This window comes from Hydractinia symbiolongicarpus, chromosome 6 (genome assembly GCF_029227915.1).
Source record: "Hydractinia symbiolongicarpus strain clone_291-10 chromosome 6, HSymV2.1, whole genome shotgun sequence".
Classification (NCBI taxonomy): Eukaryota; Metazoa; Cnidaria; class Hydrozoa; order Anthoathecata; family Hydractiniidae; genus Hydractinia; species Hydractinia symbiolongicarpus.
This window is the reverse complement of record NC_079880.1, coordinates 15,225,628-15,237,815: the sequence shown is the minus strand read 5'-3', so window position 1 is coordinate 15,237,815 and position 12,188 is coordinate 15,225,628. Positions and strand designations below refer to the sequence as shown.

Sequence of the window (12,188 nt, the reverse complement as noted above, 5' to 3'; positions counted from 1 at the left end):
ATATATATATATAAAACGCATAATAAATATAATTTTAAAATCAAAAAATGGATAGTGTCCGCATATATTATTGAGAGAAATCCAACTAACTTAAACATAGTAAAACTTTCAATTGTTTGTTATACCATCAGTGTATCTGCCATTATGTTTTTCGTCAATGTTATGCGCAGGACTTTAGGGAGACAAAGCTCCATGTCCTATTAATGAGCACACCTGTCATTAGAAAAAGTACCTTTGGCCTACACAATTCTTATAGAAAAAGTAATGTTGACGTGAAGTCTGCATTTTTATGACTTAAGTTGCTGCATACTTTTAAGATAAAACATTACATTGTTTTTTAATACAATCAAAAAGCGTGCTCTTTTAGAATTGATACTTTTTCAGGAAATATAAATGAATTCCATTGTGACGAGTGTTGTTTATGCTCTCCAGACCTATTACGCAAATCGATAGACAAGTAATGCAGGATGTATGTCAAGGATCAGTCCTTTAAACTTTATTTTTGGGTGGAGGCATCTTTAGATTTTGAAACTAAAATAAAGTTTGTACGTAGTAGCTATAGATTCAAAACATGTTTATAAAAGTAAAAAGTTGCTACTACTGTTTTTAAGTTTTTAACCATAATTTTATTTTCTTCGCGTTATTTTGCATTTTATTTTGTGTCAAGTTTTCAGATTTTCCCTCATATGCACGAGAATCTTGTCCAAGCAGTTGTGTTGAGCACCTTTTGGGCACTTGCCCTGAAAGTCACCATGATTTTTAAAGCATTTTTGTTGAGTTGGCACTCACATGTCATTTTCCAGAGAAGTGTGGGAAAAAATACTTTGGGTAAGTTAAGAATTCTGCAAGAAACTTAACATAGGTAAAATGTGCTTCTAAAACGCAACAGCTGATACCAGCTAACCAACACACAACCAAAACAAAGTATGATACCTTTTTTTACTACTATATAGTTGCAACTACTAGCCGCCCTTGTTTACCGTGATACGACAGTTGTTCTTTCAAAGCTGATACATGTGCACCCCTTATTTTCCAAAGCGTTGATTAGCCCCAACACCAACCTTGAACCCAGGGCTGGTTCTCTTTTTATAAACCCTGGGGTCGAGGTTGCACCAACACGCGAAGTGCACAATGAAAGGATACTCAGTGCGTTTTATTTGATCACGTGTGCACATCCTACCTCCGCAAGCTTCTATGCTAGGTTTAAATCTGGAAGTTACATGCACATTCGATTTTGTTTCTAGTGGATTTTTTCAAGAGCAGCAAACAGTCTATAACTATTAGGATCTGGAAAGAATAACAAAATATTTCCAGTTAAGTTTTGTAAAGAATTATTTTGCAAAGTACTATATACAGTGAAATACGGCTGAATTTCTTGCTACATTCTACCTCACTATAAATTGGATTATATTTATACTGTTTTGCATGCACAATTGATATTTTCAAAATGTTTATAATGCAGTCTGTGAAGCATTTTAAATAATACTTTACAAATATTTATTTAAAAAAAATCCCAATCAAAAATAAGATTTTAGGACAAATAACACTTTTTTCAGACACACGCATAAAAAATGTAAAAGTATATATCATACAACATAAAAATATAAAAAAAAATCAGGCCAACAGTTACCTATAAATTAGCTTTAAAAATATTAAAGCTGCAGGTCTACTATACCTGCAGCTTTAATATTTTTAAAGCTAATTTATAGGTTAAAAGATTTGAAGGCATAATCTATAAAATCTGCTAAACAAACTACTAAATCTGCAAAAAATAAATCTATAGATATATACATTATTATTATTATTTATTATTATTATTCATATTTATTTACAGTTGTCTAATCAGGGTTCATAAAAACAATCCTGGTATCAATAAGGTTCCTGTATATACAAGTATATAATAAATAATGTTAAAAATTTTAAAAATGATAAAAAAAATTATTATTTAGACAAAAATTAAATATACAAAATAGTAGAATAGGCGAATGTGCTGGGATAGATAGTTTCGACACCACACTGAAAAAGACATGAAGAGGAAAACCAAAACTGATGGAAAGACAATCTAAGTGCGCAGAGGTAATTAGACGCAACGCTGTTTGGGAACAAAAGTAAAATTTAAAATTTAATATCCCTAATGTTTCTTTTGAATAAAAACAAAGATAATTCTTTCTGCAGTACAGTTGGTAATTCGTTAAAAATCATACCACTTTGATGACTGAAAGATTTTCTTGCGAATTCAGTCCTAAGATGGCTAAGTTTGATGTTTGATTGATTTCTTCGAGTATTGATTGTGTGGTTGATTTGCTCGAAATTAAAATGGTTTTCAGTGATGCTATTGATGCTTTTGAAAACTTCAACCGCAGCTCTTTGTTTCTTGATCGTTGCAATAGAATCCCATTGATGGGTACCACCACAAATTTTAAACGCTCGATTGTGTAAATATTGTAGCTTGTCTTCCTGGGTTCTCGATAAAGCCAGCATTATTGGATTACAATAAAGTAAATTCGGCAGGATAACAGTGTTATAAACCGATTTTACTGTGTCAGCTGTCAAAAGATATCGAATACTTGAGTAATTTGAGCTTTCCAGATGCCTTTTTGTACGTTGTGTCAAGATGTTCCTGTAGTGTCAGATGGTTGTCCAGATTAACTCCCAGATAGATATAATTATCTTCTTTGTTAATGGACGTTGCATTTAACTTGATGGTACATGCATCCTGTTTACGTAGGTTCTGATAAGCTCCATGCATAACAAACTCAGTCTTTCCCTTTTTAAGATTTATTATTAAACAGTTTTCATTCATCCAGTCTGCAATGTGTTGGACTTCGTTATTAAGAACTGATTCAACTTCTTTGCTCGATTTTGATGAGTAAAATACAACAGTGTCATCGGCATACAAAAGTACTTTCGATTTACTTAGTAGTTGGTGTAAGTCGTTAACGAGTAGAAGGAATAGTAATGGACCCAGGGTTGAACCCTGGGGCACACCACAAGTAATCTGTTGAGGTGATGAATTTATGTTATCGTACAGTTCATGTTAATGGTGGCAAGTTTTTCTGCAACTTCAAGCCAAAAAACCTTGTGGTTTACTGGTTGTAACGTATGAGAAGGACGTTTCCTTTAATCATTTTCAAGTACTTCCTTTATTTTTTCAGTTAGGATCTCCATCAAATTTGTCCTTTTTTTGACTCTAAAAAAATATATAATTGATCAAATAAGCAATCCAAAATTAAGTTATAATTCAAGGATTAACCAGTCACATGCGGGTAAAACAGACAAAAATCATTTGTCAACAATGGGTCTATTCAAAAATGCGTACATACTAAAATCGTCAATCTTATACTCCATTGCATGTTTTGCTTTCGACTTACCCCTTTCCCAAGTGTACGAATCACCCTCCCCGAAAAATCAACTTGATTAGATTATTAATTATACCAAGTTACTTGAAAAAAAAGACAATTGGTAACTACGGCAGGTCTAAGGTATTAAAGTTGAAATAACCAGGCATTTTTTGCAGAAAAGATACAGAAAAAAAATGCAATAATATTTTAAAGCGTAAATATGTAAGCCCTTCGAAGACCCCCTTCCCCTTGTACACTTTGATACGCTTTTAGACTACCTCTCCGTCTCCTTTTTCTTTAAGCATGCTAGCTACATTACTTTTTGTGAACGACCCCATAAACCTTTGTTGCTGCAAAGCTAAATGGACGTTTGTCATGGTTGGTGGGTGGTTTCGTGAAGAACGCCAGGAGCAACTTTAGAATTTGTGCAGAAAAATCTTGGTTATCATATTCTACCGGTCGGCAAATATCACGTGATAATTTTTAACCAAGTATAGGTTCGCATTTTTAAGGGTAGCCATTATGATTTGAGGGAAAACGCGCCGTTCACGCGGTAAGCTCTTCATAAATCAGGTGTAAACTTCTCATAAAATCTTTGTTTACTAACTTTTAAGGCTATCCATGTAAAATATGCACATCTATCTATCTATCTAAACCTGTCATATTGTGTCATTTTGGGTTAGTTATGGCTAATTTAACTTTACATGGCTTCAAATATTTGTAGTTCTTGTTTAATTAAGGGTTCTTCTGTCAGAGTTTGACCGAGAAAAATCCGGGTTTCCCCTCAACGGAAATCAGTACTGTTCTGCCGGGATTGCGAAAACGGCCTGTTTATAAACAGGACGGCCGGATTATCTACGCATGACCCGATTATGTTTATTTTACCCTGATTATGTTGTGGCGATCGGATTATGCACGCTGGCCGGCAGACTGTGATTGGCATTTAACTTTTGTGAATGAAACATTCACGAAATATTGTCACAGAATGACGGATTTTGTGCTTTATGTACCCGATGAAGTTTATTTTATGTTTTAAACACCTTTTATACCAAATAAGTAATTTTAAGGCTAAAAGTGGTTTTGACTTTGAAGCTTGAAAAAGTAAAACAAGCAAGTTAAAATAAAGCGAAATCTTCTCGGTATAAAACCATTGTCAGTGTTACTATGTTACAATTATTCAGTCAGTATATACAAAATAAAAGCATAATGGTCGTAAGAAATCAAACGAAATAAAGAGAAAAATAATTAACTGATTATGTGTTGTTTTTTCTCTCCCATATGTTGAACATAAAAATTTGTATATTACAAAATGTTTAAATCTCTAATACATTGGAGCACAACTGATCAAAGAGTGAATTAATAGTTATTTAAAAATTGTTATTTTCTAATTCGCTGCGCTCAACCGAAAATAACCTTATTTATTTTCTTATTTTTTTGTGACAGGGAAGACTCAAAGAACTTCGACTAGTAGTAGTAGTAGTATGAGTAGTGTCATCTTTGTTAGGAACCATGTGCTATCGGTAGTCATAACACAATATAATACATCTATATCTCGAACTAATTTACAACCACTAATTTACATTCGAAATGTTTCCGAAATCGTGGCTAAGCCGGATGCGAAAAACCCCATTCTATGGGGAAACATATCCTTAGACCCCAGTGCTACAGCCACCAACCCTCCAAGGTTAAGGGTATCATTAAAAAATTACACTGTTATTAACAAGAACATTATAAACTATTCAAAATAAAACTGCTTATCTTATAGGTAATCAAACAGTTTTAACGTGTACGGTTCAAGAACTAATTGACATGTGAGCGCTTCCATGCCTTGTACGCCCTTTAAACACTTAAAAACCACGTGACCGGCCTTGACCATACATACGAAAATTCAATTATTTTCTAATTCGCTGCGCTCAACCGAAAATAACCTTATTTACTTTCTTATTTTTGTGACAGGGAAGACTCAAAGAACTTCGACTAGTAGTAGTAGTTATGTACGAAAAAGTTAGGGTTGGTAGGTGTTTCAAAGGCCTAGATTCCTTGTAACATATAGTAAATGCTCTGCGTCGTCCTCCACATAACCATCTTTGGCTGTCTCCGAACGCCATCTACCATGTCGTTTAAAAAGACGGTCTGGGACGTCTGCATTTGCCGCTGCTGTTGCTCCTCAAGCACGTAGGCTGTGGAGTCCGAATCTTGTCCTATCCAATCCGATTGATGCCAGTGCATCGAGTGCATTTTCTCTTGCTGTTGTGTAGCTGCTTGGGCGGTTCATCTTTTTAAAACTTCCGAATTTGTTGTTTGATGTAACTGTGACCGCTCTAAACAAATAGGAATCAGGCAAGTTAAATTATATACTGGGCAGATCCCATTTCCGCAAGCGCTGATGTAAACCCAGTGTCCTTCTCTGTGGATATCTGTTTTGCTTTTCGCTATGAACAGTTTCATAAAGCTATTTTTGTAAATGAAGTCACATCTTTTTAGATTACTAATTTCCGAAAACCTAGGAAAGCCACAAAATCCCAAGAGAAAGATAGTAAAAGTTCTAAGTTTGTAAAGGGTAACAGCTTCGCTTTTAACAAGTTGTTTATGATTACATAAACAACTTGTTAAAAGTGTGCAAATGAAGTTAAATTACATAAACAACTTGTTAAAAGTGTGCAAATGTTCAACCGTAATTATGTCTTTCTTGCGAGTTTGATGTTGTAGTAGGCGTTTAGCGGCTTCGAGCATATTTTTTGGTAAAGTGTGGTCGCATGGGTTATTGTGGCCTGTCAAATTGTGAAAATACTGGATAGCGTAGAATGCGATTTCGATTTTAGGATAAGAATTGTTCATTTGGGTTAGGTTAAGTATGTACAACGCAACTGTTAGCGGTAGAGCTGGTTGGTGAATTTGATACAGAATATTTTTGACACCATGTATTCCATGAATTGAAAGAATAGTACGTTTTTCGCTCTGGAATTTAAGATATATTCTGGTAGATCTTCTGCTAAATGCCTCAAAGTTTCCTTTTCCAAATGTTGCGTAAAATGACTTGCAAAGAGTTCTAAAATGTAAAAAACATTGCCTATTGATTTTTTTTGTGTGTCCAGTGACTGCATGTCTTAGTCCAGTGACGACACCGTCGCTGTCCCTGTGGATTCAGTTTATGTAAATTGCAGTTTGAAAGCTATTATTTTGCTTTTAAAATGCTTTGAACCTATGGCGGATTTTTTGCACTCTCCTTGAGTAACGCATAAATTGGGATTGTCAAAGATCCTGAAGTTTTTAATAAAATTTTGGAAGTCCCCTGTTAAATCAGTTAAAAATGGCCAAAACGCTGCCGAAGGCCAGTATGGGGCCACCAGTGTGCCCAAAGCTTCACAGGTCTGCATGTGTTTTAAAACCTTTGATATAGTTTGAATCGGGGGCACGAGTAAATTATTTTCGTTTTCCCACGAGGTATTAAAGGCGTTTACGCATTCAGTTTCTGGACAATAATATTTTGAGTTAAACCTGCCCACCTTTTTGTTTTCGTCATTAGCAAACCTATCTACGGTGAATGGACCCCAAAGGCTGTTTAGGTATTCAAAAAAGCTTTTTGTGATTTCCCAATTGTCCGTGTCCGTATAACGACTTAATTTATCAGCGTATTGAATTTGGTTTCTTGGGATCCATTCGACATTTAAATCTATTTTTTGTTTCTTGCAAATATCAAAAATATTTTCTGCCAATATCTGTAAATTTTCCTTTGAGCTGCCTCTTTTTATTATACAATGGCTCACGTAATTATCTGTCTTCCAAAGTACTGGTTTGTTGCATAAAACCGATTTTAATGATTGTAGCGAATATTGTATAGCGTATAGCTCTCTCCACGTGGAGTGCATTAGGCTTTCCGTTAATGTGAAATTCTTAATAGAAATATGCATTCTATTCTTGTGCCACGTGTGTGCACCCAGCCCTGTATCGCCCGCATCAGAACAAACGATTAACCAGGCAGTATTTCCCCGTGTCATTGTGTTTTAGCAGATTGTTCATCCAAAAGAACAGTTCTTTCACAGCATCTGAAGCGTGTGACATGTTCATTCGGGAGTCCCATGATATTCGCGATTCAATAAAATAATAAACTCGTCTAATTTTCAGTTGGGCCAAATTGCCTATAACAAATTTCATGGATAGGATTTTTCCGCAAAATTTTGCTAATTGTCGTGCTGACGTGTACAGTAGGGAATCAAGAATAAATTGTAAACTCGAAAGAGTAGAAATTAATCGCTGGGAAGGTATAGAAAAACGTTTTTTCTTCAGATCTAGATTAATGCCAAGCCATGCCATGTTTTGAGTGGGACTCCACAAAGATTTTTCGTTGTTTGCGACAAACCCAGATTTCTTAGGCGAGTCTCGGACGAAGTTTGACGCCCTCAGAGTCGATTCATAGGTATTGCTTGTGCCAGCGCCTTTAAAACATGCAAATTTTATAGCATGTTCTCGTCAGTGTTTTACGAGGACTTACATTGTTTTTGTGAAAATAAAGGGGGCAGAAGAGAGACCAAACGGTAGGACTGTAAAAACAAAATACTTTTTTTAGCCATTTACTACCCAAGAAAATCCTAAATATTTTTGATGCTCTGGAGCAATTTCTATGTGATGATAGCTTTGTTTTATGTCAAATTTAAACATGAAACCATTTTCCTCAACAAATTCTCCGAATATCTTCCAATCATCGAACGTGGTTTTTTGTTTGTACACGTGTTTGTTTGCATGTCTCAGGTCAAGAATAAGTCTCTTCTTATTTTTGGACGAACTAACGCCCAGTGGATTAAGGCGTGAGTATACAAAAAATGTGTGATATTTTAAAATGCTTTTAATTCACCAAAACTTTGTTTTGATATATTAATGTATATATTTTTAGAAAGCCTATATGATTACCTATATAATGCTATAAAAATTATTAAGAAAAAATAAAATTTGAAGGTTTAATAGACACAAACATAAATGACCCCTCTCCTACAAAAGCGATTTCTTTTACAAAACTACTAATTTCTCAAGTTTGCTGTTTGCTTTTTTGTGATCACAAGACATTGATCTAAAAACGCTTTTTAATTTTTTCTTGTTTTTTACTTTTGGAGTTATTTAGTATTAAAATTTTTTCCACAATTTTTAACCTCTAATTGTCAGAAAACTCATCATAACTCGCGTTCTACTCATTCTCAAGAAATAAAATAAAAGCTTTTTTAGATCAAACATTCCTGGCATATCGGAAAAGTGGGACGCGGGACGCGGGACGCGGGACGACCCTGTTGAGTCGGGATGCGGGACTCAGGACCTGGGACGCGGGACGCAGGACTCGGGACCCTGGAAAATGTATATTTTAAGAGTTTCGCGGGACTGTGTATCGGATGTGTAAAATCAGGACCGTTTGGATGGAAAATATGATAAGTCGATGGTAGTCATTCCCAATGTGTGTTATATACACGTTTGAACAAAGAATGAACAGAAATAAAATCTTGTGAACAAAAGAGTGTAAAGTATATATATAAAAAGTATAACAAAAGAGTTTAAAGTATCAATATAAAAATTTCTAAAGTATAACAAAAGATTTTAAAGTTTAAATGTAATAATATCTAAAGTATGCCGATTGATTTTAAAAGAGTTTTGTGCCTTTCAGTTAGATGTGCCGTTAAGTCATCCGGCACTAATATTGACGAAACGTGAAAAAAATTATCATATTTCGAAAGACAAGACTGTTTTAGATGATAATACACGCGAGTGAAGTCGGGCGACTGAGTTAACTCCTTCGACTTCGGACTAACATATATGCGTTTTGTCTTTGATGCCACAATCAAATCATTTGGTTCTTCAGGCTTTCCGTTTCGCCCACCACAACCATAACAACATGTTACGTTCTTGTGACAACATTTTAGCAATGTCAGCTGGTAACAGTGTGGAGCAGGATCTGGTTGAGAAGGCTGATTTCCTAAATTCTTTGTGATACCTGTAGTTGGAGGTGTATTAGTACTCGCAGATGTTTTCGCTGCTGTAGGAGTAGATAATAGCATATTCATCTCTTTCATCTTTTTTTTTTCTTAAAATATCTTACTTCTTAAGCATTTTAAAGATCTACAATGTGTATATCATCTTGTAAATGTTAGGTGTTTTTAAATCACCTTTTCACAGCACCCACACTCACAGTAGGAATACTTTTTATAGAACAAAAATTATAAAAAATGCTCACTTTATGATCTTTTTTATTATAGCGTGGGTCAGTATTTTGTATCATCTAAATTTTGCCGCATTGCGTCAAACGTCTCGATATCAGGATCCCGTGTCCCGGGTCCCGAGTCGCGCGTCTCGAGTCCCTCGTCCCGACTCAACAGGGTCCCGCGTCCCGCGTCCCACTTTTCCGATATGCCAACATTCCTCTCCACGCTAAGCGTGCTCTCCACCCCACATTCATTATAGTTTTGTAAAAGAGATTTAAAACGTAAGTGATACTCTCTTAAAAATTTTACACTGTGAAAAAGAGCTTTTAAGTTTCTCACAGAAATCTCATACTTCTGCATAATAATTGATCACTATGGTAACGATCATTTTGTTAACGGGTTTTTTTCACATCTTCTGCTTATGCTGCACGTGTTCACTCACATTCGCAACTATACACAGTTGAGTATGGGTAAAACAAAAAGAAACTCTAGAAACAAAAAAAAGCTTTATGACGATAGGACATTTTTACTTGCTCTTAACTTATAAACTGGTTTTGCCATGTTTTTCACGGTAAATTATATTCAACTTTGGGAGACAAAAAAGAAAAAGAAAATATTCTTATGGGAAATAGGAGAAAAACTTCAAAAGAATCTTTTAACTACATACGAAAATCATTTTCCCCTTTAAAGGCCGTTTTCCACTTGGCGGAAATTCCCGAGCGGGCAGGAAATTTCCGCCCGCGCGATTCTCAGTTTCAATTTCCATTGAGCGGGAAATTTTGAGCACGGCAATGAATATGAACAAATATGGCTGCTATAAACAAGCTTGTGTTGTTGCAAAAAAAAATCTTGATTTTGATCATTTTAAGAAGAAGATTTCGAGGAAGAATTGGAAAATACAAAAAAAGTATGTGGGTTAGGCAGTTATTCAAGGACCGTGCGAGAAGAGGAGAATTCAACATTTTGGTGAAGGATATGATGATGTTTGATCATTTTTACTTTTTTCAAACCTTCCGGATGCATCCACATATTTTAGAAACTTTGATTTCTTGGGTTGGACCTTTCATTAAAAAATCGTCATTTAGAAGAGAAACAACCTCTCCAGCCGAGCGACTGTGTTTAACATTACGTTATTTAGCCACGGGAGATGCTCAAATTTCACTTGCCACTCGATTTCGGATAAGTCCAGCGACTGTTGGGAGAATTATCAGAGAAACCTGTCAGGTTTTATGGAATGTCTTGTCAGAAAAAGGTTATCTTGATGTTCCGAACTCAAAGGAAAAATGGTTAAAAATAGCTAATGATTTTAGAGATACGTGGAACTTTCCGAACTGCATTGGTGCAATTGATGGGAAACACGTCGTTATACAAGCTCCTCCGAGAAGCGGGTCCATGTTTTACAATTATAAAAAAACATATAGCATCGTGTTGCTCGCTGTGTGTAATGCGAACTATGAATTCACACTGGTTGATGTAGGAGAATATGGTAGACAGAGTGATAGCGGAGTTTACACTAGCAGCAACTTAGGACAAGCAATTGATAATAATTTACTTAACATACCAACGCCAAGAGCGATACCAGGCTACTACTCTAATAAAATGTTCCCGTTCACCTTTGTTGCTGATGAAGCATTCGCACTGAAAACATTCATGATGCGACCATTCCCACGCAGAAATGTCCTCGACTCATCAGAAATAATTTTCAACTATCGTTTGTCACGTGCAAGGAGAGTGATAGAAAATTCATTCGGAATTTTAGCAAGTCGTTTTCGAATTTTTCGAAGACCGATAATTGCGAACGCTGACAACGTAAAGTTCATCACAAAAGCTGCAATAGCGCTTCACAATTTTCTCATGAAATCACAATCAGCTACTCATACGTATTGTCCACCTGAGCTAGTTGATCAGGAAACTATGAGATTTACAAGGCCTGGTCAGTGGCGATCAGACATAACTAATGGTGGGGCCCTGACACATTTAGTATCACAGGGGTCTCACAACTTCACCAGGGATGCAAAAACAGTGCGTGAAGATTTCAAAGTATACTTCAATTCAATTGATGGTGCTGTAGGTTGGCAAGAAGAAATGGTAAATAGCACAACAAATCCTTTCGATGAAGAATATTGAACATGAATACAATATACAGCTATAGTAAATTAATATATACTGGTATATAATATATAACATTTGTGTGAGTTGCAAAATATGAAGAAAAAAAAAATTCATTTAAAAGCTGTTTTTTTGCGTATGTCTGTGTGTGTATGGTCCTTGTACCTGAGTAGCCCAGTGCAAAAAAAGCGTTGTAATGTTCGATTTCAGATGGCGAACCTAATTTTGTTTTGAAAGTCCGTTGAACTTACACTACCTACTTGAATTGAACCTATTGGTACTCAGGACTTTCAAAATTTCTTGACTACAAAGTCAAACTGACCTACTTTTTTGCAGGTCACGAAATATGGAAGATTGAGCTTGCTCAAAATCAAAAAAAGAAATTACACATTGGCACATACTCATTAATTTTCAGAAGTACAACTTCATAGTTGACCACCTTTATTCATATAAACAACTAATCATGTTTTAGAATAGTCGAAGACAGCTTTTTATGTGCAAAGAATGCAAAGGGATAGTTCCCCTGAAGTTAAAACTAAGGTTTGTAAAAATTTGG

General features: G+C 35.4%; 1 protein-coding gene across 1 annotated transcript; it reads left to right on the top strand.

Moving 5' to 3' along the window:
• The first annotated feature begins 10,202 nt into the window (after positions 1-10,202).
• Positions 10,203-12,149, top strand: LOC130647521 (putative nuclease HARBI1). Its single transcript, XM_057453405.1, has one exon. The coding sequence runs from the start codon at positions 10,331-10,333 to the stop codon at positions 11,648-11,650; it is 1,320 nt and encodes a 439-aa protein (XP_057309388.1). The 5' UTR covers positions 10,203-10,330; the 3' UTR covers positions 11,651-12,149.
• Positions 12,150-12,188: the final 39 nt, after the last annotated feature.

What these genes read in the sequence shown, in the direction of transcription:
- LOC130647521 (XM_057453405.1), top strand. Translation starts at nt 10,331, where the DNA reads ATGGCTGCTATAAACAAGCTTGTGTTGTTGCAAAAAAAAATCTTGATT.